At 42.1% G+C, this 26,371-nt stretch overlaps 1 protein-coding gene across 3 annotated transcripts in view; it reads left to right on the top strand.

Moving 5' to 3' along the window:
* Positions 1-26,371, top strand: part of DYSF (dysferlin) — a 441,189-nt gene that overhangs the window by 53,332 nt on the left and 361,486 nt on the right. For all 3 annotated transcript variants that reach the window (XM_077280344.1, XM_077280346.1, XM_077280345.1), the window contains exons 2-4: positions 1,909-1,964; positions 3,458-3,549; positions 17,241-17,346. In XM_077280344.1, the coding sequence (XP_077136459.1) occupies positions 1,909-1,964; positions 3,458-3,549; positions 17,241-17,346 (254 nt within the window). The remainder of the gene's footprint in view (positions 1-1,908; positions 1,965-3,457; positions 3,550-17,240; positions 17,347-26,371) is intronic.

Raw genomic sequence — 26,371 nt, 5'->3', positions numbered from 1 at the left:
TCCACAGATCCCCATAACAGTGCGTCATCCACAGATCCCCCATTACAGTGCGTCATCCACAGATCCCCATAACAGTGCGTCATCCACAGATCTCCCATAACAGTGCGTCATCCACAGATCCCCATATCAGTGCGTCATCCACAGATCCCCCATAACAGTGCATCATCCACAGATCCCCCATAACAGTGCGTCATCCACAGATCTCCCATAACAGTGCGTCATCCACAGATCCCCATATCAGTGCGTCATCCACAGATCCCCCATAACAGTGCATCATCCACAGATCCCCCATAACAGTGCATCATCCACAGATCCCCATAACAGTGCGTCATCCACAGATCTCCCATAACAGTGCGTCATCCACAGATCCCCCATTACAGTGCGTCATCCACAGATCCCCATATCAGTGCGTCATCCACAGATCTCCCATAACAGTGCGTCATCCACAGATCCCCCATAACAGTGCGTCATCCACAGATCCCCCATAACAGAGTGTCATCCACAGATCCCCCATAACAGTGCATCATCCACAGATCCCCCATAACAGTGCATCATCCACAGATCCCCCATAACAGTGCATCATCCACAGATCCCCATAACAGCGCGTCATCCACAGATCCCCCATAACAGTGCGTCATCCACAGATCCCCCATAACAGAGCGTCATCCACAGATCCCCCATAACAGTGCGTCATCCACAGATCCCCCATAACAGTGCGTCATCCACAGATCCCCCATAACAGTGCATCATCCACAGATCCCCCATAACAGGGCGTCATCCACAGATCCCCATAACAATGCGTCATCCACAGATCCCCATAACAGTGCGTCATCCACAGATCCCCCATAACAGTGCGTCCTCCACAGATCCCCCATAACAGTGCGTCATCCACAGATCCCCATAACAGTGCATCCTCCACAGATCCCCCATAACAGTGCATCATCCACAGATCCCCCATAACAGTGCGTCATCCACAGATCCCCCATAACAGTGCGTCATCCACAGATCCCCCATAACAGTGCGTCATCCACAGATCCCCCATAACAGTGCATCATCCACAGATCCCCATAACAGTGCATCATCCACAGATCCCCCATAACAGAGCGTCATCCACAGATCCCCCATAACAGTGCATCATCCACAGATCCCCCATAACAGTGCGTCATCCACAGATCCCCCATAACAGTGCATCATCCACAGATCCCCCATAACAGTGCGTCATCCACAGATCCCCCATAACAGTGCGTCATCCACAGATCCCCCATAACAGCGCGTCATCCACAGATCCCCCATAACAGCGCGTCATCCACAGATCCCCCATAACAGTGCGTCATCCACAGATCCCCCATAACAGTGCATCATCCACAGATCACCCATAACAGTGCGTCATCCACAGATCTCCATAACAGTGCGTCATCCACAGATCCCCCATAACAGTGCGTCATCCACAGATCCCCCATAACAGTGCATCATCCACAGATCCCCCATAACAGTGCGTCATCCACAGATCTCCATAACAGTGCGTCATCCACAGATCCCCCATAACAGTGCGTCATCCACAGATCCCCCATTACAGTGCGTCATCCACAGATCTCCATAACAGTGCGTCATCCACAGATCCCCCATAACAGTGCATCATCCACAGATCCCCCATAACAGTGCATCATCCACAGATCCCCCATAACAGTGCATCATCCACAGATCCCCCATAACAGTGCATCATCCACAGATCCCCATAACAGAGCATCATCCACAGATCCCCCATAACAGTGCATCATCCACAGATCCCCCATAACAGTGCGTCATCCACAGATCCCCCATAACAGTGCAGGTAGTGACAGATCCGCCATTGTGTCTCTCGCTTTGTTCTCGGTGTCACTTTGTTTCCTTTTCATTGTTATTTTCTAGGGATTAAGAAGAAAACGAAAGTCATCAAGAACAATCCCAACCCCATCTGGAACGAGGTGAGCAGCGGCCCTCAGCGGCCCCTGTATGGGAGGTCACTGGCTCCTCCTCAAAGCACATGCCCAAGATAAAGGGATCACCACTTAAAGGGATCTGTTATCCGATGGCAGCATGGCCATCGTCCAGCGGCCAATCAGGAGGAGGATGAGCGCATATCATGAATACATCAGACTCCCCGTTCTCAGCGCTTGTATCTTTGGACATAGACCCCGATAGTAGGGCCCGTCGCTGCGTCCTCCGGACAGCTTTATGTGCACTGTACAGCGCACATATTTTAGCTCTTTTTTACTTTTACGCTGTCATGTTTTCATATTTTTTAAATTTTTCACGAGGGCTCGTTTTTTAGCGGGATGAGTTGCATTTTTCAATGCTAACCTTCATTATGCCATATAATGTACTGGAAAACGGGATCCAAAAGGAGGAAATGAGATAGAAATCACAGTTCCACCATGTTTTTTCATGTTTTTACAGTGTTTATTGTGCAGAAATCTGATTCTGCCGGTCAGTACGGTTATGGTGAGACCGCTCTTGTATAGTGTTATTTTATTATTCAAAACGTGAAAAATTTATAAAAAAAATTTGTTTCATGTCAATGTTTTCCGAGACTTGTAACTTTTTCATTTTTCCGTCGATCCAGCAGTTTCGGAGCTTGTTTTTAACTCGATGAGTTGCCATTTTGTTTCTACCAGTTTAGAATACTTTTTTTTTATTGTATTTTCTTCTGTATTTTATTTTTTTTATTGTGTTTTTTTTTTACTGTATTTTTTTTTCCCCAAGATGGAGCGACTACTAAAAAAAATTGGAATTTTAGCTTTTTTATTTAATCTTTTTGCAACGTTTATGTTGCGGGTTTTGATAGATTGGACTTTTGTGGCCGCAGAGATACAAATTATTAATTGGAGAAGGTCAGGATTGTTCTTTGCTCCGGCTGTATCAATGATCCACATGTGCGATGGATGCCAGGAATCGGTACCAGTGGATCTATCAGCAGAACATGATCTCCTGTGTAGGAGCAGAACATTGCAGCTATAGGTCCACAATTCCAAAAAAACAAATTGTCACATAAATGTTGCACTTTTTGGCCACTAGAATCCCTGAAAGGACTCACCAGATCCTTGGTAGCCAGAAGCACTACGTCCTTTGCACCGTTTTGCCCACTCGGGCTGTGGACCTGTCGCTGTAATGTGTTGCTCCTTCATGGATGGTTGAAGCCAGTGGTCACGATTATTTGATCCCCGGTTTTTCATCTCCGCATTCCAATAGACATTTCTACTTTTATGACGATGTGTTTTGTTTTTGCGGGACTTCTCTATTAGCTGACATAGGACCGCATCAAAGTCCAGCTCAGCTTTGATGTGGTCTGTGGTCATAAATCAGCAAGGAAGAGGATAGAAAAACACAGATTAATGACTAACCGACTTCCCGCACTGGCAGACTGGGTAATGAGTGTGCTCTGGATTACAATCCTCATCATCTGCTGCTTGTCCTACAGGGCTTTGAATGGGACCTGAAGGGAGTGCCCCTGGATCTTAATGCTGAGCTTCATGCAGCCGTCAAAGACCATGAGACGATGGGAAGGAACCGGTAATGTAAAACCTACGAGAACATTGTAGAACATGCTCAATATGACATCTGCTGGTAAATTATAGGTAAATATACTGGGCAAAAGTTTTAGGCAGGTGCAGAAAAAATGCTGGAAAGTAAGAAGCTTCCATTATCAAAGTGTTAATTGTTTATTTTTATCATTATCAAAATACAAAGGGAATGAACAGAAGAGAAATCTACCGGTATATCCCATCAATATTTGGTGACTACCCGTCACCTCCTTAATTTTCTCTTGGTACTTCTCGCTTGTTTCCATTTTTTTGAAGGAACTTGGCCGGAGGTTGTTCCAAACATCTTGGAGACCTGACCACAGATCTTCTGTGTATGAGGTGGATCATCCTGTGTCTTCATGTGATTCCGGACAGATTGGATGATGTGAGATCAGGGATCGGTGGGCACCGGATTATCACCTCCAGGACTTCTCGATGTTAATGACATTGGCTGGATGTTAGGGTTCGTTGTCCATCTGCAGAATACATTTGGAGCCAATTAGACGCCTCCTGATAGAATTGCGTGATGGATTAGTATCTGCCTGGACTTCTCAGCATTGAGGACATCATTAATCCTGGCCAAATCCCCAACACCACTTTCTGAAATGCAGCCTCAAACTGGAAGGACCTTCCACCATGCGTCACTAATCCTGAAGACCCTCATTATTGTGCTGCTCTCCAGCCCTGTAAAACAAACTACGGTTACAGCCAAATAGTCCACATTTTACTCCTCAGTCCAGACCTCCTGCTGCCGTTTTTCTGTTGTTTTTCTTATTTTTGGGGCTCAAAAGTAATGGGACAAATTAATATAATTGCCAATTTTAATACATTGTAGAGAATCCTTTGCAGCAATGACGGCCTGAAGTCTGGAGCCATGGCTGCCACCATCGCTGGTGTCCTATGGTGTGAGGCTTTGCAGCAATGATAGCTTGAAGTCTGGAGCCATGGATGTCACCATCGTTGGTGTCCTCCGGTGTCAGGCTTTGCAGCAATGACGGCCTGAAGTTTGGAGCCACGGACGTCACCATCACTGGTCTCCTCCAGTATGAGGCTTTGCAGCAATGATGGCCTGAAGTCTGGAGCCATGGATGTCACCATTGCTGGTCTCCTCCAGTATGAGGCTTTGCAGCAATGATGGCCTGAAGTCTGGAGCCATGGAGGTCACCATCACTGGTCTCCTCCAGTGTGAGGCTTTGCAGCAATGACGGCTTGAAGTCTGGAGCCATGGACGTCACCATCACTGGTCTCCTCCAGTGTGAGGCTTAGGCTTTGCAGCAATGACGGCCTGAAGTCTGGAGCCATGGAGGTCACCATCACTGGTCTCCTCCGGTGTGAGGCTTTGCAGCAATGACTGTCTGAAATCTGGAGCCATGGATGTCACCATCGCTGGTCTCCTCCAGTGTGTGGCTTTGCAGCAATGACGGCCTGAAGTCTGGAGCCATGGAGGTCACCATCGCTGGTCTCCGGTGTGAGGCTTTGCAGCAATATAACGGCCTGAAGTCTGGAGCCATTGATGTCACCATCACTGGTCTCCTCCAGTGTGAGGCTTTGCATTAATGACGGCCTGAAGTCTGGAGTCATGGACGTCACCATCGCTGGTCTCCTCCGGTGTGAGGCTTTGCAGCCATGACGGCCTGAAGTCTGGAGCTATGGATGTCACCATTGCTGGTCTCCTCCAGTGTGTGGCTTTGCAGCAATGACGGCCTGAAGTCTGGAGCCATGGAGGTCACCATCGCTGGTCTCCGGTGTGAGGCTTTGCAGCAATATAACGGCCTGAAGTCTGGAGCCATTGATGTCACCATCACTGGTCTCCTCCAGTGTGAGGCTTTGCATCAATGACGGCCTGAAGTCTGGAGCCATGGACGTAACCATCGCTGGTCTCATCCGGTGTGAGGCTTTGCAGCAATGACGGACTGAAGTCTGGAGCTATGGATGTCACCATTGCTGGTCTCCTCCAGTGTGAGGCTTTGCAGCAATGACGGCCTTAAGTTTGGAACCATGGATGTCCCCACACTGGTGTCCTCCCATGTGCGGCTTTTCCGCCTTTACTGTAGTGACTGACTTCAGTTGTTGCTGGTTTGTGGTTCTTTCTGCCATCAGTATGTGAAATATGGCTCCATGGGATGAGATCTGGTGATGACTCGGCCATTGCAGAATCTTCCTCTTTGCTTTCACAGGATATTTTGGGTCATTGTCTATCTGTTCTGTGAAGCGTCGTTCAATCAACCTTGCGGCATTTTGTGGAATCTGAGCAGAAAGTATCGCCCTGTACACACAGGAGTCTTCCGGCTGCTCCTGTCTTCAGTCACATCATCAATAACCACTAGTCACTCGGTGCCACTGGAATCATCACACTACCTCCATCATGTGCTACAGAGGATCAGGAGCTGTTCCAAACCTTCTCAACACTTTCTTATTCCCATCACTCTGGTACAGGTTGATCTTCAGTTTGCTTTACCAGAACTGGGCGGCTTCTTTAGATATTTTCTATTTTCAGGCTGATTAATGGTTTGCACCTTGTGGTGAACCTGCTGTATTTGCTCTCATGAAGGCTTCTCATTATGGTAGACTTAGATACTGAGACACCAACTTTCTGGACAGTGATCTTCACTTGGGTGGACGTTGTGCGAAGGTTTTTCTTCAGCATGGGAAGGATTCTGTGATCATCCACCACTGTTGTATTCCTGGGACATCCAGGCCTTTTTGAGTTCCCAAGATCACCAGTGAGCTTTTTTTATTTGCAGAATGTACCAAATTGTTGATTTGGCCTCTCCAAAGCTTTCTGCTTTCTCTGTGATGGATTTCTTCTTTTCCAGCATAATGATGGTCGGTTTCTCTTCTATTGATAGCTCCTCTGACAGCATGTTGTGGGTTCACACTATAAGCTTCCAAGTGCAAATGCCACACCTGGAATCAGCTCCAGACCTTGCATGCTTAATTGATGATCGAATAATGAGTGAAATGCCCATGAAGCCCATTAAAGAGCTTTTGAAATAATTGTCCAATTACTTTTGGTTACTTTAAAAAGTGGTAGCTACGTATTAAAGAGCTGTAATTCCTAAACCCTTCCACCAATTAGGATGTGAATATCCTCAAATTAAAGAGAGTTGGCACTTTAAGCCACTTTGTGTCACTGCCCAAATATGTCTGAAACTAACTATGTATGTCTGTATCTGTAGATGTGTGGTTACAGAGCTCAGGTCACAATGCGGTGACAGTTCGGTGGTGCTCTGCCCACTGGTGCTTTTTAAGGAAGGGACACTGCCTAATGTTGTCCACTTCACTGTGAACGGAGCATCCACTTCCTCATGTTTATTTATATCTTCGTATTTCTTAACTCCAATGATTTCCTGGAAAATACATGGAAATCGCTGGTCAGGATCAGCTGTAAGAGCAATGCCCGGTCTTACAACGGTGATCCATGAGCAAAACGGTCATCGCACTCTTCAGAAAAACAATGATTTTAGGCTACGTTCACACTAGCGTTGTGCGCCGCTGCGTAGGCGACGCAACGCACAACGCACGCAAAAACGCGTCAAAACGCACGCAAAAACGCTGCGTTTTGCGACGCATGCGTCGGTTTTTGCCGAAAATCGGACGCAAGAAAAATGCAACTTGTTGCGTTTTCTTGGTCCGACGCTTGCAGCAAAAAAGACGCATGTGTCGCACAACGCAACAAAAAAAAAACGCATGCGTCCCCCATGTTAAGTATAGGGGCGCATGACGCATGCGTCGCCGCTGCGTCGCCGACGCAAACCCGACGCACATTAGCTTAACGCTAATGTGAACGTAGCCTTAAAGAGGGAATTCTTCTCAGAAAGAAAATAGATTATAGTCACTGTACTGTCAGCTATTGAAGAATAATATAACCACTATACTGCCCCTATGTACAAGAATATAAATACTATAATACTGCCCCTATGTACAAGAATATAACTACTATAATACTGCCCCTATGTACAAGAATATAAATACTATAATACTGCTCCTATGTACAAGAATATAACTACTATAATACTGCTCCTATGTACAAGCATATAACTACTATAATACTGCCCCCCATGTACAAGAATAGAACTACTATAATACCTCCCCTATCTAAAAGAATATAACTGCTATAATACTGCCCCTATGTACAAGAATATAACTACTATAATACTGCCCTTATGTACAAGAATATAACTACTATAATACTGCTCCTATGTACAAGAATATATCTGCTATAATACTGCTCCTATGTACAAGAATATAACTACTATAATACTGCTCCTAGTTCAAGAATATATCTACTATAATACTGCTCTTATGTACAAGAATATAACTACTATAATACTGCTCCTATGTACATGAATATAACTACTATAATACTGCTCCTAGTTCAAGAATATAGCTACTATAATACTGCCCCTATGTACAAGAATATAACAACTATAATACTGCTACTATGTACAAGAATATAACTACTATAATACTGCCCCTATGTACAAGAATATAACTACTATAATACTGCTCCTAGTTCAAGAATATAGCTACTATAATACTGCCCCTATGTACAAGAATATAACTACTATAATACTGCCCCTATGTACAAGAATATAACTACCATAATACTGCTCCCTATGTACAAGAATATAACTACTATAATACTGCACCTATGTACAAGAATATAACTACTATAATACTCCCCCTATATACAAGAATATAACTACTATAATACTGCCCATATGTACAAGAATATAACTACTATAATACTGCTCCTATGTACAAGAATATATCTACTATAATACTGCCCCTATGTACAAGAATATAACTACTATAATACTGCTCCTATGTACAGAATATAACTACTATAATACTGCTCCTATGTACAAAAATATAAGTACTATAATACTGCTCCTATGTACAAGAACATAACTACTATAATACTGCTCCTATGTACAAGAATATAAGTACTATAATACTGCCCCCTATGTACAAGAATATAACTACTATAATACTGCTCCTATGTACAAGAATATAACCACTATAATACTGCCCCTATGTACAAGAATATAACTACTATAATACTGCCCCTATGTACAAGAATATAACTACTATAATACTGCCCCTATGTACAAGAATATAACCACTATAATACTGCTCCTATGTACAAGAATATAACCACTATAATACTGCTCCTATGTACAAGAATATAACTACTATAATACTGCCCCCTATGTACAAGAATATAACTACTATAATACTGCCCCATGTACAAGAATATAACCACTATAATACTGCTCCCTATGTACAAGAATATAACTACTATAATACTGCCCCCTATGTACAAGAATATAACTACTATAATACTGCCTCCTATGTACAGGAATATAACTACTATAATACTGCCCCTATGTACAAGAATATAACTACTATAATACTGCTCCTATGTACAAGAATATAACTACTATAATACTGCTCCTATATACAAGAATATAACTACTATAATACTGCCCCTATGTACAAGAATATAACTACTATAATACTGCTCCTATGTACAAGAATATATCTACTATAATACTGCCCCTATGTACAAGAATATAACTACTATAATACTGCTCCTATGTACAGAATATAACTACTATAATACTGCTCCCTATGTACAAGAATATAACTACTATAATACTGCTCCTATGTACAAGAATATAAGTACTATAATACTGCCCCCTATGTACCAGAATATAACTACTATAATACTGCTCCTATGTACAAGAACATAACTACTATAATACTGCTCCTATGTACAAGAATATAAGTACTATAATACTGCCCCCTATGTACAAGAATATAACTACTATAATACTGCTCCTATGTACAAGAATATAACCACTATAATACTGCTCCCTATGTACAAGAATATAACTACTATAATACTGCTCCTATGTACAAGAATATAACCACTATAATACTGCTCCCTATGTACATGAATATAACTACTATAATACTGCCCCCTATGTTCATGAATATAACTACTATAATACTGCTCCTATGTACAAGAATATAACTACTATAATACTGCCCCTATGTACAAGAATATAACTACTATAATACTGCTCCTATGTACAATATAACTACTATAATACTGCCCCATGTACAAGAATAGAACTACTATAATACCTCCCCTATATAAAAGAATATAACTGCTATAATACTGCCCCTATGTACAAGAATATAACTACTATAATACTGCCCCTATGTACAAGAATATATCTGCTATAATACTGCTCCTATGTACAAGAATATAACTACTATAATACTGCTCCTAGTTCAAGAATATAGCTACTATAATACTGCTCCTATGTGCAAGAATATAACTACTATAATACTGCTCCTATGTACATGAATATAACTACTATAATACTGCTCCTAGTTCAAGAATATAGCTACTATAATACTGCCCCTATGTACAAGAATATAACAACTATAATACTGCTCCTATGTACAGGAATATAACTACTATAATACTGCCCCTATGTACAAGAATATAACTACTATAATACTGCTCCTAGTTCAAGAATATAGCTACTATAATACTGCCCCTATGTACAAGAATATAACTACTATAATACTGCCCCTATGTACAAGAATATAACTACCATAATACTGCTCCCTATGTACAAGAATATAACTACTATAATACTGCACCTATGTACAAGAATATAACTACTATAATACTCCCCCTATATACAAGAATATAACTACTATAATACTGCCCCTATGTACAAGAATATAACTACTATAATACTGCTCCTATGTACAAGAATATATCTACTATAATACTGCCCCTATGTACAAGAATATAACTACTATAATACTGCTCCTATGTACAGAATATAACTACTATAATACTGCTCCCTATGTACAAGAATATAACTACTATAATACTGCTCCTATGTACAAAAATATAAGTACTATAATACTGCTCCTATGTACAAGAACATAACTACTATAATACTGCTCCTATGTACAAGAATATAAGTACTATAATACTGCCCCCTATGTACAAGAATATAACTACTATAATACTGCTCCTATGTACAAGAATATAGCCACTATAATACTGCTCCCTATGTACAAGAATATAACTACTATAATACTGCCCCCTATGTACAAGAATATAACTACTATAATACTGCCCCATGTACAAGAATATAACCACTATAATACTGCTCCCTATATACAAGAATATAACTACTATAATACTGCCCCCTATGTACAAGAATATAACTACTATAATACTGCCTCCTATGTACAAGAATATAACTACTATAATACTGCCCCTATGTACAAGAATATAACTACTATAATACTGCCCCCTATGTACAAGAATATAACTACTATAATACTGCTCCTATGTACAGGAATATAACTACTATAATACCGCCCCCTATGTACAAGAATATAACTACTATAATACTGCTCCTATATACAAGAATATAACTACTATAATACTGCCCCTATGTACAAGAATATAACTACTATAATACTGCTCCTATATACAAGAATATAACTACTATAATACTGCCCCTATGTACAAGAATATACCTACTATAATACTGCTCCTATGTACAAGAATATATCTACTATAATACTGCCCCTATGTACAAGAATATAACTACTATAATACTGCTCCCTATGTACAAGAATATAACTACTATAATACTGCTCCTATGTACAAGAATATAAGTACTATAATACTGCCCCCTATGTACAAGAATATAACTACTATAATACTGCTCCTATGTACAAGAACATAACTACTATAATACTGCTCCTATGTACAAGAATATAAGTACTATAATACTGCCCCCTATGTTCATGAATATAACTACTATAATACTGCTCCCTGTGTACAAGAATATAACCACTATAATACTGCTCCTATGTACAAGAATATAACCACTATAATACTGCTCCCTATGTACAAGAATATAACTACTATAATACTGCCCCCTATGTACATGAATATAACTACTATAATACTGCTCCCTATGTACAAGAATATAACTACTATAATACTGCCCCCTATGTTCATGAATATAACTACTATAATACTGCTCCTTATGTACAAGAATATAACCACTATAATACTGCTCCCTATGTACAAGAATATATCTACTATAATACTGCCCCTATGTACAAGAATATAACTACTATAATATTGCCCCTATGTACAAGAATATAACTACTATAATACTGCTCCTATCTACAAGAATATAACTACTATAATACTGCCCCTATGTACAAGAATATAACTACTATAATACTGCTCCTATGTACAAGAATATAACTACTATAATACTGCTCCTATGTACAAGAATATAACTACTATAATACTGCCCCTATATACAAGAATATACCTACTATAATACTGTCCCCATATACCAGAATATACTATAACTACTATAATACTGCGCTATGTACAAGAATATAACTACTATAATGCTGCCCCTATGTACAAGAATATAACTACTATAATACTGCTCCTATGTACAAGAATATACCTACTATAATACTGTCCCCATGTACCAGAATATATTATAACTGCTACAGGTCTATAACTAAAAGTCATTACTCTATAGGTATGTCATTATGTCTCACACTGAGCCTGATCTTAGTTATTGAGGGGTTTGTTCTTTTCCCAGTGTGTTGGAGTTTGCTGCTGATTGGTCAGCATTAGACAAAGGAAGAAGTACACGCCCCTCAGTGAAATCCCTCTGGTAACGCCCACTTAACTTAAAAGACAAATAACTGTTTAGGTGCCAAATAGTTTGATCACAAATATCTCCACAACGGAGAGGTGAAATTTAAAAAATAAAAAAACGTTTTATTCCGCTCTACGGTGCCTATTACATTGTGTGTTCTTTTTAACGTGAAAAATTTGGTAAAAGATCCTCTTTAAGGAAAGTGTAGGAACCAGAGCCGAAGTTTTTATGATTTATGACATATTTGGTCAGTGCGATAGAAAATATGTTAAATTCGCGACTTGAGGCATTTTGTGTTTTAAATAATTTTCCTCCAAGCATGAAGCGATCTCGCTGCACATTTCAGCTTCCCGATGGCGGTGATTACATCTCGTGTCACTGTTGGACAAACTTCAGAGCCAGGAAAAGTTATAACTGAGAAAAACAACAGGAGTCTAATAAAGGCAATAACCGGTCAGTGTGAAATAAAACAGGACGGGTTAGGAAAATAGTATAAAACAATGGCTGTGACATATCAACTAATGGATCAGGAAAAGTGTCAGAAAGTCTTCAAGAGACCATTAACAATAACTCACCACATCTAATACAGCAACACTGGATAGAACACGCATGGCAAGCCTTAAAGGGATATTTCCACCTTCGAAATGCCTGCTCGGCTGTTTCATGGTAGTAAATGATGGCTGGGGCAGGGACGTACATGGCCACCTTCACCATCATTTATCTTGATGTGTTAGCAGTGCAGGAAGATGAAGGTCCCAGTGATCCGACTTATTTCTATCAGTCATTTATGGGATAGTGTTCGGATAAGCACTACATGTGTTAGGTGGGAATAACCCTTCCCATGTCAGTAAATTATGATATATCACTATGATATGCGTTGACTTAATGATTGGGGGTCTGACGTCTGGGACCTCGAACGATCTTAAGAATGCAAACCCTTCGCAATTTTTCTTCTATGGAAGTCGGATCCCAACTGATCATTAAATGACGATTTATCCTACCAATGTTCTTCCATTTACTAAGAAGGGGACTGCCCTTTAACCATGCTCAACATCACAGGTACTCATGCAGTTCATTGTGGGACCAAAAGTTATCTTGGTCTCACTTCCCGTCTTCTTGAGGGCTTCCTACTCCATACCTGTGACAATGGAGAAAGGTGGGTTTGACCTTCTTCAGAACCGAAGAGAAGTCCTTGTATCCTGCTCCACCCCTCAGTTTTATAAATGCTGTTCCCTTATATTAGGACCATTTTTAGTTTTTCTTTATAGCTCCTCTCGGTGCTCCCATGCTTGGTAGAGGAGGGTCTTCTATAATAGATGACTTCACGTCTTCATCCTCTTTTTCCACAAACCCTTGAGTGCACTACTCTTTTATCAGTGTCTTTTGGGCTTATGACTATCCTGAAGGGTTCACTTCTCAGTAGATGCTGGAATGCTGATTACTTACAGTGGGATCACGTAGCAGTATGTTGGGACTTTACAGCTTTAACATTTAAGGAATTTCTCTGAGGGTCTTTAAGAAAAGTCATTGGAAATTCTAAATTCCACAACTAGTGCGTACAAGTCTTTTAAACAATTGACCCCCCAAAAATACAAATGCTAAAAACATCTGTTCTAGATCCCAAAAATGTAATGGATAGAACATTGATGCCACCTCTGGTCCCAGGATTGCAGTAAGGTGGTGAGTATGGCTGTTATGGTGCCCGTCATGTTGTGCCGTGAAAGAGACATTGGAAGTAGAACGTGCTCCATAGTGAGGACCAAGCCTTGACAAGAAGCCACAAAGGAGTAACAATCCAAGCCAAATTTTATTGAGAGCCTTTCAGAAGAAGGCACTGTTCTTCAAATGCTGCTTAGAAAATGTTCAGATGGTTGCAATCCTCAATCCCAGAACTTGCAACCCTCTTACGATGGAACTTGCAAACACATTTGTGATGTTCCAATCCTCCGAACCTCCCACTCTGGTGGGTTCTTCTGCTGACAGTGAGCTTCCCTCTGTCTTCAGACCTCAGCGCACATATTGCAAACTCTTAGACTTCAGGGCCTCGTTCTTCTCTTGGCTCATTCTCCACTCGCGGTATTGTCCCTTTTCGGTTGCAGTTTTCCTGGCCTGACCTTTCACTACTCATCTGCTTCATGTCCTGATTACTTGCCACTCTCTTGGCAACTACGCCTCCTCTGATGTCAGTTTCTTCACTTCAAGGCATGAGATCTTCTTCCCAAGTCGGTCGCAGAGGAAATCTCCCCTCTTCAACCTAGGTCAACACACAATTCCAGATGTGCCTGCTGGTAGACTTGGTGCGAATTTATTTTCACGTTCTATTCCTTTGTCCTCTACAGTGCTCATGGTGTTAGACCATGCTGTTAGCCCATGTGATGCCACGCCAAGCTGGTTAATCAAAAGAAAAGCTGGGAATGACGGCAACTAAGATGTGGTTCTCCCACTCCAGTGCCCTGACCACACACAGCTGTCATGGCCCATGGAATGGGATGTGTGAATCGACTCACAGCATCGCTCCCTACTACCAGCCTCCTAGTCATTTCTCCAGTTCACACTATGTGCTCTCTGCAACTGACCACAAATGAAGGGAAAACCAAGACTAAATATACCACCATCTTAGGTGCTTTATCTAGACAATGAGGAACCTTTTTGTGCTATGAAGCAATATGCTTTGTTATTTTCCTCCATTCCGAGGGCCAGGAAGTGGTTGACAGTAAACTATGATACTCACCGTTCCTCCGCCCTCCACATACCTCTCTCACCACCGCCGGGTCCTCTTTTTGCTCCACTTGGCCTTCTTCTTGCTTCAGGCCTCCGGTGATTCCATTCTTCACTATCTTCATGTGGTCACAGGGGCTGTGATGTACATCATTGATACCAGTGACGTCCATCGCGCGCCGTGTAACTGGTGGAGAACAGTAACCCTGGAGGCTGAAAAAAATAAGGTAGAAACCACAAGAGAGAGGACAGAGGAGCTGATCGGAGAACCCCTTTGATTCATTCTGAATTTATTTGATACAAATTTAATTAATCAACTAAGCAAATCTGTTGAATTTTGGCAGCTTTGCATGTCTCAGCCGCCCATCACTGTTATGTTCTCTGTGTTTGCCGCCCCAGGATCCAAGCACCACTCTTCTAAGGAAGCTTTTACCTGGAATGGAAGTCTCCCCCATATATCGATCTCTGACCGTCGGTAATTGTCTGCAGAGCCCTGACGTCTACTATGACAGCAGCTCCATGGGGTCACCACACAATGGCTGATTTATTGGCGGTGGCTTCCTTCACTTAGGATACCGATGGAGGAACTTACTTCTTTCGGACGTCCTTGTGGTTCCCACCGCGCATCCAGTAAGATGAAGATGTAGATGCCAATGATTTCTGCACAAGGAAAGAGGAAGCTGAAAATCAAAGCAAAACCCGACCTGTGAAGATCAATTTACAACCTAAATCCTCCAAATGTGGCCCCTGATTATTCGTTTAGATTTACGTCTATCCTGTGTTGTCCTAATTTACATTTTCTTACTTGTAGCTTGGAGTCTTTTTCGTTCCTTGTTTCCCCCGGCCTTCTCGGACATAGCAGCAGAGAAACGACATGATGACAGTGTGGTGGGAGCTGTCACATGATGTCCACTAGTGGCACCTGATGGACTCCATTGACTATCATGGGGACCATCAGGTTTCTATCAAGAAATCTTCCAGCTGTAAATACAAAAATGCATCAAAAGTAGAAGCCTGCATTAAAAATGTCTGACCGTTTTGCGTATATGGTGCTGGTCCTTTCAAAACCTACTCACGTCAGATGACAAATAATCCCTGTGTTGTCTGATCTTGCCGCCATACTGTCCCATGGAAAATGGCCCCTGTGCAGCAATAATATAGTGTGTTCATGTCAGAAGCTATTTTGGAGCCGGGAGTGGCCTTTTCCCTCTTGGCCCCTGTGTGGCTTCCCAGGTTGCACCAGGGGTGTGTCTGTCCCTGTGCCATCAGATAAAATGTAGAGGAAGGATAAATACAAATATGACTGCCGGATGGTCAGACTACAGTGGGCGTGTTTGTAGTCTGTTACTATGGAGACACATTGATCTGAACAGGGGCTGCAAACACAAGCTATAGATTTTCCGTTAAGACTGTAGAGCGTCTTTATGATTTATTATTAACGCACAGATTGGAGCAGAAAGGATGTCTCCTCGTCAGTAATAACATTAGTCGGTGTCACCTCGTATAGTCCTAAGGTGTAGCACAGGAATTTTTCTGGGTATTTCCTGCTATTTTTCTCTATCTCGAGAGACGCCGCCGTCTGTGAGAAAAGCTATTTATACAGAACGTCTTGTATAAAAATAACCGATCGGCTGGAGGTCATTAGCGTCCCCTCCAGCTCACTCCAGATGAGTGTTCCCGCTCGCACTGTCACTGAGGCTTCCGACGTCCATTTCCTGCTTTTGTTCCTACAACCGCCCCCTCTGATTGGAGATTATTACAGGGACCTATTCTTAATGTGTTCCTCCTTACTGATCCTGCGCCAGGAGAAGTGTGACAATTAATGGCCCACGGTCTCTCTGACAAGGAATATTTTTCCTTTAGTTGACAATGATTGTGTCTTACAATGTAACGCAAGTTTTAAAATGGGGGCACCGATAGTAGAGAAGCGTCTGAGGAAGGCCCTGTATCCCCACAAATAAAAAGTCCCTATAGACAAAAGATGAATGTCGGCTGCACATGTAGATATACTCATAGGGCCCGACAACCATGGTAATGGGGGTCACCAGACGTCTGTGATGGCTGCTGCCAGGGGAGGTAGGGATCAAGCATATTAAATTTTAACATGCCCAATCCTTACTAGAGATAATCTGCTGCCAGCGGAGTCTATTGTATTCGTGTGTGGGATTGGGGCGCCACCATCAATGCTAATTACATCTGTCTCCATTCTTTACCACAGATTGCTGGGAGAGGCAAAGGTTCCCCTACGTGATTTATTTAATTCCCCCAACCTGACAGTGACATATAACCCTCCTCTTCTGGACAGCAAAAAAATGACCACTGGGGTAAGTGACAACTAATATGGCGGGTTTATAGTAGTCATATTCTTGTACATAGGAGCAGTATTATAGTAGTTATATTCTTGTACATAGGGGCAGTATTATAGTATTTATATTCTTGTACATAGGGGCAGTATTATAGTAGTTATATTCTTGTACATAGGGGCAGTATTATAGTAGTTATATTCTTGTACATAGGGGGCAGTATTATAGTAGTTATATTCTTGTACATAGGAGCAGTATTATAGTAGTTATATTCTTGTACATAGGAGCAGTATTATAGTAGTTATATTCTTGTACATAGGGCAATATTATAGTAGTTATATTCTTGTACATAGGAGCAGTATTATAGTAGTTATATTCTTGTACATAGGAGCAGTATTATAGTAGTTATATTCTTGTACATAGGGGGCAGTATTATAGTAGTTATATTCTTGTACATAGGGCAATATTATAGTAGTTATATTCTTGTACATAAGGGCAGTATTATAGTAGTTATATTCTTGTACATAAGGGCAGTATTATAGTAGTTATATTCTTGTACATAAGGGCAGTATTATAGTAGTTATATTCTTGTACATAGGAACAGTATTATAGTAGTTATATTCTTGTACATAGGGGCAGTATTATAGTAGCTATATTCTTGTACATAGGGGCAGTATTATAGTAGTTATATTCTTGTACATAGGGGCAGTATTATAGTAGTTATATTCTTGTACATAGGGGCAGTATTATAGTAGTTATATTCCTGTACATAGGGGCAGTATTATAGTAGTTATATTCTTGTACATAGGAGCAGTATTATAGTAGTTATATTCTTGTACATAGGGGGCAGCATTATAGTAGATATATTCTTGTACATGGGGGCAGTATTATAGTAGTTATATTCTTGTACATAGGAGCAGTATTATAGTAGTTATATTCTTGTACATAGGAGCAGTATTATAGTAGTTATATTCTTGTACATAGGAGCAGTATTATACTAGTTATATTCTTGTACATTGGAGCAGTATTATAGTAGTTATATTCTTGTACATAGGGGGCAGCATTATAGTAGATATATTCTTGTACATGGGGGCAGTATTATAGTAGTTATATTCTTGTACATAGGGGCAGTATTATAGTAGTTATATTCTTGTACATAGGAGCAGTATTATAGTAGTTATATTCTTGTACATAGGGGGCAGCATTATAGTAGATATATTCTTGTACATGGGGGCAGTATTATAGTAGTTATATTCTTGTACATAGGAGCAGTATTATAGTAGTTATATTCTTGTACATAGGGAGCTGTATTATAGTAGTTATATTCTTGTACATAGGGGCAGTATTATAGTAGTTATATTCTTGTACATAGGAGCAGTATTATAGTAGTTATATTCTTGTACATAGGGGGCAGCATTATAGTAGATATATTCTTGTACATGGGGGCAGTATTATAGTAGTTATATTCTTGTACATAGGAGCAGTATTATAGTAGTTATATTCTTGTACATAGGGAGCTGTATTATAGTAGTTATATTCTTGTACATAGGGGCAGTATTATACTAGTTATATTCTTGTACATTGGAGCAGTATTATAGTAGTTATATTCTTGTACATAGGGGGCAGCATTATAGTAGATATATTCTTGTACATGGGGGCAGTATTATAGTAGTTATATTCTTGTACATAGGGGCAGTATTATAGTATTCATATTCTTGTACATAGGGGGCAGTATTATAGTAGTTATATTCTTGTACATAGGGGCAGTATTATATGTTGTGAATTTGGTTTCTGGGCTCCCCCGGTGGTTACTGGTGGTACTGAACTTGTGTGCTTCATCTCCTCTGTTTACCTGTTTTCATCAGGATGTGGGAGTTTCTATTTAGCCTTGCTCCTCAGTCATTTCTATGCCGGCCAACAATGTTACCAGAAGCCTTTCTGTTGCATGTTCCTGCTCCTAGACTACTATCAGTTAAGTTGGACTTGTAGTCCTAAGATTGTTTTTGCATTTTTGTTCCAGTTCTCTGTGTTTGAATATTTCTGAGGCTGGAAGCTCTTGTGAGCTGAAATTGCCACTCTGGTGTCATGAGTTGATATTAGAGTCTTAAAGTAATTTCAGGATGGTGTTTTGAAAGGGTTTTCAGCTGACTGTGAAGTTCCCTTTTCTGTCTTCCTACTATCTAGTAAGCGGACCTCAATTTGCTAAACCTATCTTCATACTTCGTATGTCAATTTCCTCTAAAATCACCGACAATATATGTGGGGGCTACTGTCTGCCTTTTGGGGAAAATTTCTCTAGAGGTAAGCCAGGTCTGTATTTTCCTCTGCTAGGGTCAGTCAGTCCTCCGGCTGGCGCTGGGCGTCTAGGGATAAAACGTAGGCACGCTACCCGGCCACTGTTAGTTGTGCGGTAGGTTTAGCTCACAGTCAGCTCGAGTTCCCATCTTCCAAGAGCTAGTCCTTTTGTATGCTTTACTACGGTCTCTTGCCATTGAGAACCATGACAGTTTGGCCGGCCAAGGGTTAAAATAATTGGCAGAAGAAAGGAGAGAAAAGAAGTCTGCAGAGAATTTTTTTTTTTTTTTTCTGAGTTTGCTCATTAGTTGATTCACTTGCATCTCTGCTTACTGCAGCCTTCGTCTCTCTCTCCTTCTAATCCTTGAATGGTTCTGATTTCACCTGATTAAAATGGATTCTCAGAGTTTAGCTACAGGTTTGAATAATCTCGCTATGAAGGTTCAAAGTTTACAGGATTTTGTAATTCATGCTCCTATATCTGAACCTAGAATTCCTTTACCTGAATTTTTCTCCGGGGATAGATCTCGCTTCCAGAATTTCAAACATAATTGTAAATTATTTTTGTCTCTGAGATCTCGCTCCGCTGGAGATCCTGCACAGCAGGTCAGGATTGTAATTTCCTTGCTCCGGGGCGACCCTCAGGATTGGGCATTTGCTTTGGCACCAGGGGATCCTGCGTTGCTCAATGTGGATGCGTTTTTCCTGGCTTTGGGGTTGCTTTATGAGGAACCTCATTTAGAGATTCAGGCTGAAAAAGCCTTGATGGCCCTGTCTCAAGGGCAAGATGAGGCTGAAATATACTGCCAAAAATTTCGTAAGTGATCTGTGCTTACTCAGTGGAATGAGTGCGCCCTGGCGGCGAATTTCAGAGAGGGTCTCTCTGATGCCATTAAAGATGTTATGGTGGGGTTCCCTGTGCCTACAGGTCTGAATGAGTCCATGACAATGGCTATTCAGATTGATCGGCGTTTGCGGGAGCGCAAACCTGTGCACCATTTGGCGGTGTCTACTGAGAAGGCGCCAGAGATTATGCAATGTGATAGAATTCTGTCCAGAAGCGAACGACAGAATTTTAGGCGAAAAAATGGGTTATGCTTCTATTGTGGTGATTCAACTCATGTTATATCAGCATGCTCTAAACGTACTAAGAAGATTGATAAGTCTGTTTCAATTGGCACTTTACAGTCTAAGTTTATTCTATCTGTGACCCTGATTTGCTCTTTATCGTCTATTACCGCGGACGCCTATGTCGACTCTGGCGCCGCTTTGAGTCTTATGGATTGGTCCTTTGCCAGGCGCTGTGGGTTTGATCTAGAGCCTCTGGAAGTTCCTATACCTCTGAAGGGTATTGACTCCACGCCATTGGCTAGTAATAAACCACAATACTGGACACAAGTAACTATGCGTATTAATCCGGATCACCAGGAGATTATTCGCTTCCTTGTGTTGTATAATCTACATGATGTGTTGGTGCTCGGATTACCATGGTTACAATCTCATAACCCAGTCCTCGACTGGAAAGCAATGTCTGTGTTAAGCTGGGGATGTCAGGGGACTCATGGGGACGTACCTTTGGTTTCCATTTCGTCATCTATTCCCTCTGAGATTCCGGAATTTTTATCTGATTATCGTGATGTTTTTGAGGAGCCTAAACTTGGTTCACTACCTCCGCACAGAGATTGCGATTGTACTATAGATCTGATTCCGGGCAGTAAGTTTCCAAAGGGTCGTTTATTTAATCTATCTGTGCCTGAACATGCTGCTATGCGGGAATATATTAAGGAGTCCTTGGAAAAGGGACATATTCGTCCTTCGTCATCTCCCTTAGGAGCCGGTTTTTTCTTTGTATCTAAAAAAGATGGCTCTTTGAGGCCGTGTATTGATTATCGGCTTTTGAATAAAATCACGGTTAAATATCAGTATCCTTTGCCACTGCTTACTGATTTGTTTGCTCGAATAAAGGGGGCCAAGTGGTTCTCTAAGATTGATCTTCGTGGGGCGTATAATTTAGTGCGAATTAAGCAGGGGGATGAGTGGAAAACCGCATTTAATACGCCTGAGGGCCATTTTGAGTATTTAGTAATGCCTTTTGGTCTTTCAAATGCCCCTTCAGTCTTTCAGTCTTTTATGCATGACATTTTCCGTGAATATTTGGATAAATTTATGATTGTGTATCTGGATGATATTTTGATTTTTTCGGATGACTGGGACTCTCATGTCCAACAGGTCAGGAGGGTTTTTCAGGTTTTGCGCTCTAATTCCTTGTGTGTAAAGGGTTCTAAGTGTGTTTTTGGGGTTCAAAAGATTTCGTTTTTGGGGTACATTTTTTCCCCCTCTTCCATTGAGATGGACCCTGTCAAGGTTCAGGCTATTTGTGATTGGACGCAACCCTCTTCTCTTAAGAGCCTTCAGAAGTTTTTGGGCTTTGCTAATTTTTATCGTCGATTTATAACTGGTTTTTCTGATGTTGCTAAGCCGTTGACTGATTTGACTAAGAAGGGTGCTGATGTTGCTGATTGGTCCCCTGCTGCTGTGGAGGCCTTTCGGGAGCTTAAGCGCCGCTTTTCTTCCGCCCCTGTATTGCGTCAGCCTGATGTTACTCTTCCTTTTCAGGTTGAGGTCGACGCTTCAGAAATCGGAGCTGGGGCGGTTTTGTCGCAGAAAAGTTCCGACTGCTCCGTGATGAGACCTTGCGCGTTCTTTTCTCGTAAATTTTCGCCCGCTGAGCGAAATTATGATATTGGTAATCGGGAGCTCTTGGCTATGAAGTGGGCTTTTGAGGAGTGGCGTCATTGGCTTGAGGGGGCTAGACATCAGGTGGTGGTATTGACCGACCACAAGAATTTGATTTATCTTGAGTCTGCCAGGCGCCTGAATCCTAGACAGGCGCGCTGGTCGTTATTTTTCTCTCGGTTTAATTTTGTGGTTTCTTACCTACCGGGTTCTAAAAATGTGAAGGCGGATGCCCTTTCTAGGAGTTTTGAGCCTGATTCCCCTGGTAATTCTGAACCTACAGCTATCCTTAAGGATGGAGTGATATTATCTGCTGTTTCCCCAGACTTGCGACGGGTCTTGCAGGAGTTTCAGGCGGATAGACCTGATCGTTGCCCGCCTGGTAGACTGTTTGTTCCGGATGATTGGACCAGTAGAGTCATCTCGGAGGTCCATTCTTCTGCGTTAGCTGGTCATCCTGGAATCTTTGGTACCAGGGATTTGGTGGCTAGGTCCTTCTGGTGGCCTTCCCTGTCGCGAGATGTGCGAGGTTTTGTGCAGTCTTGTGATGTTTGTGCTCGGGCCAAGCCTTGTTGTTCTCGGGCTAGTGGATTGTTGTTATCTTTGCCAATTCCGAAGAGGCCTTGGACTCACATCTCCATGGATTTTATTTCTGATCTCCCTGTTTCTCAGAAGATGTCTGTCATCTGGGTGGTGTGTGACCGTTTCTCTAAGATGGTCCATTTGGTCCCCTTGCCTAAATTGCCTTCCTCATCCGAGCTGGTTCCTCTGTTTTTTCAAAATGTGGTTCGCTTGCATGGTATTCCGGAGAATATCGTTTCTGACAGGGGAACCCAATTCGTGTCTAGATTTTGGCGAGCGTTCTGTGCTAGGATGGGCATTGATTTGTCTTTTTCGTCTGCTTTCCATCCTCAGACTAATGGCCAGACCGAGCGAACTAATCAGACCTTGGAGACTTATTTGAGGTGTTTTGTGTCTGCGGATCAGGATGATTGGGTTGCCTTTTTGCCCTTGGCGGAGTTTGCCCTCAATAACCGGGCTAGTTCTGCCACCTTGGTTTCTCCTTTCTTCTGTAATTCGGGGTTTCATCCTCGTTTCTCTTCCGGTCAGGTGGAGTCTTCGGATTGTCCTGGAGTGGATGCTGTGGTGGAGAGGTTGCATCAGATTTGGGGGCATGTGGTGGACAATTTGAAGTTGTCCCAGGAGAAGACTCAGCAGTTTGCCAACCGCCGTCGTCGTGCTGGTCCTCGTCTTTGTGTTGGGGACTTGGTGTGGTTGTCTTCTCGTTTTGTCCCTATGAAGGTTTCTTCTCCTAAGTTTAAGCCTCGGTTCATCGGCCCGTACAAGATATTGGAGATTCTTAACCCTGTGTCCTTTCGTTTGGACCTCCCTGCATCTTTTTCTATTCATAATGTCTTCCATCGGTCATTGTTGCGCAGGTATGAGGTACCGGTTGTGCCTTCCGTTGAGCCTCCTGCTCCGGTGTTGGTTGAGGGTGAGTTGGAGTACGTTGTCCAGAAGATCTTGGACTCCCGTGTTTCCAGACGGAGACTTCAGTATTTGGTCAAGTGGAAGGGCTACGGTCAGGAGGATAATTCTTGGGTGACAGCCTCTGATGTTCATGCCTCCGATTTGGTCCGTGCCTTTCATAGGGCTCATCCTGATCGCCCTGGTGGTTCTGGTGAGGGTTCGGTGCCCCCTCCTTGAGGGGGGGGTACTGTTGTGAATTTGGTTTCTGGGCTCCCCCGGTGGTTACTGGTGGTACTGAACTTGTGTGCTTCATCTCCTCTGTTCACCTGTTTTCATCAGGATGTGGGAGTTTCTATTTAGCCTTGCTCCTCAGTCATTTCTATGCCGGCCAACAATGTTACCAGAAGCCTTTCTGTTGCATGTTCCTGCTCCTAGACTACTATCAGTTAAGTTGGACTTGTAGTCCTAAGATTGTTTTTGCATTTTTGTTCCAGTTCTCTGTGTTTGAATATTTCTGAGGCTGGAAGCTCTTGTGAGCTGAAATTGCCACTCTGGTGTCATGAGTTGATATTAGAGTCTTAAAGTAATTTCAGGATGGTGTTTTGAAAGGGTTTTCAGCTGACTGTGAAGTTCCCTTTTCTGTCTTCCTACTATCTAGTAAGCGGACCTCAATTTGCTAAACCTATCTTCATACTTCGTATGTCAATTTCCTCTAAAATCACCGACAATATATGTGGGGGCTACTGTCTGCCTTTTGGGGAAAATTTCTCTAGAGGTAAGCCAGGTCTGTATTTTCCTCTGCTAGGGTCAGTCAGTCCTCCGGCTGGCGCTGGGCGTCTAGGGATAAAACGTAGGCACGCTACCCGGCCACTGTTAGTTGTGCGGTAGGTTTAGCTCACAGTCAGCTCGAGTTCCCATCTTCCAAGAGCTAGTCCTTTTGTATGCTTTACTACGGTCTCTTGCCATTGAGAACCATGACAATTATAGTAGTTATATTCTTGTACATAGGGGTAGTATTATAGTAGTTATATTCTTGTACATATGGGCAGTATTATAGTAGTTATATTCTTGTATATAGGAGCAGTATTATAGTAGTTCTATGCTTGTACATAGGGGCAGTATTATAGTAGTTATATTCTTGTACATAGGGGCAGTATTATAGTAGTTATATTCTTGTACATAGGAGCAGTATTATAGTAGTTATATTCTTGTACATAGGGGCAGTATTATAGCAGTTATATTCTTGTACATAGCAGAAGTATTATAGTAGGTATTGTAGAGATTTCACTCACTCAGGTGCGATGGCTGACACTTCAAGAGGCACGTTCCTTTAAACAGTTCATAGGTTTATTACATCATAAACCATGTGGCAAAATAACAGCAAACAAATAGCCTTTAGTTCAGGAAAAGGAAAAACAAAGTGTCCAGTCCACCAGGCTCAGACCTGGAACTTTAACACACTCTGGAAGCTAGCAGCTCCACACATATCCACTGTGTTAAGTATTAGGCTTTCTTTTATAGGTCTAACCACACCCAGAACCCATCACATGATCAGGCATGTGGTTGTGACATCACCACAGGTCCTGACAGACATATAGGTAGCTATGGCTACATCACAGCGGCAAGCCATCTATGCGACACATATCTCCCGTCGATTAGACACCCTTTAGCCACGCTACATACCTCCCCCCTCTGCCTAAAGCCGTGGGGCTTGGCACTTTCCCCCACTAGACAAGGGATTCTTGACAGGGCATCAGCATTACCGTGCAGCTTTCCGGCCCTATGTTCCACATGGAAACAGAAGAACCAACGGGTGACCCTAGCATTTCTACCCTTCGTTTCCCTCATCCACCTAAGTGGGGCATGGTCGGATATCAATCTAAATTTACGTCCCAGCAGATAGTACCGTAATGTGTCCACTGCCCATTTTATGGCCAAGCACTCCTTCTCAACGACTGAGTAGTTCTTTTCAGAAGAGGACAACTTCCTACTCAGATAGAGGACAAGATGCTCCTCCCCATGTAGCTCCTGGGAAAGGACTGCTCCCACCCCGACATCTGAGGCATCTGTCTGAAGAATAAACTCTTTTTTGAAGTTTGGAGCCATCAGAACGGGTTGCTTACACAAAGCCTCTTTCATTCCTTGGAAGGCTGACTCTGTTTCTTCGGACCACTTAACAATTACTGATTTTGTCCCTTTTAGCAGGTCAGTCAGAGGCGCAGCCATCGTGGCGAAGTTTGGGATGAACCTCCTGTAATATCCCACGATTCCCAGGAAGGCTTTAACTTGCTTCTTGGAAACTGGTTTTGGCCATGTTTGAATTGCCTCCACTTTACTGATTTGGGGTTTTATTTCTCCATGACCCACTATGTATCCAAGGTACTTAGCTTCTTCTTTACCCAAGGCACACTTCTTCGGGTTTATTGTAAAACCGGCCTCTCTTATAGCATCAAACACCGCTTGGACCTTTTCCAGATGACTCTCCCAGTCCGGGCTAAAGATGACGATATCATCCAGGTACGCAGCAGCGTATGCCTTATGGGGT

Source organism: Ranitomeya variabilis, chromosome 1 (genome assembly GCF_051348905.1).
Source record: "Ranitomeya variabilis isolate aRanVar5 chromosome 1, aRanVar5.hap1, whole genome shotgun sequence".
NCBI lineage: Eukaryota > Metazoa > Chordata > Amphibia > Anura > Dendrobatidae > Ranitomeya > Ranitomeya variabilis.
This window is presented reverse-complemented; position numbering and strand designations above follow the sequence as displayed.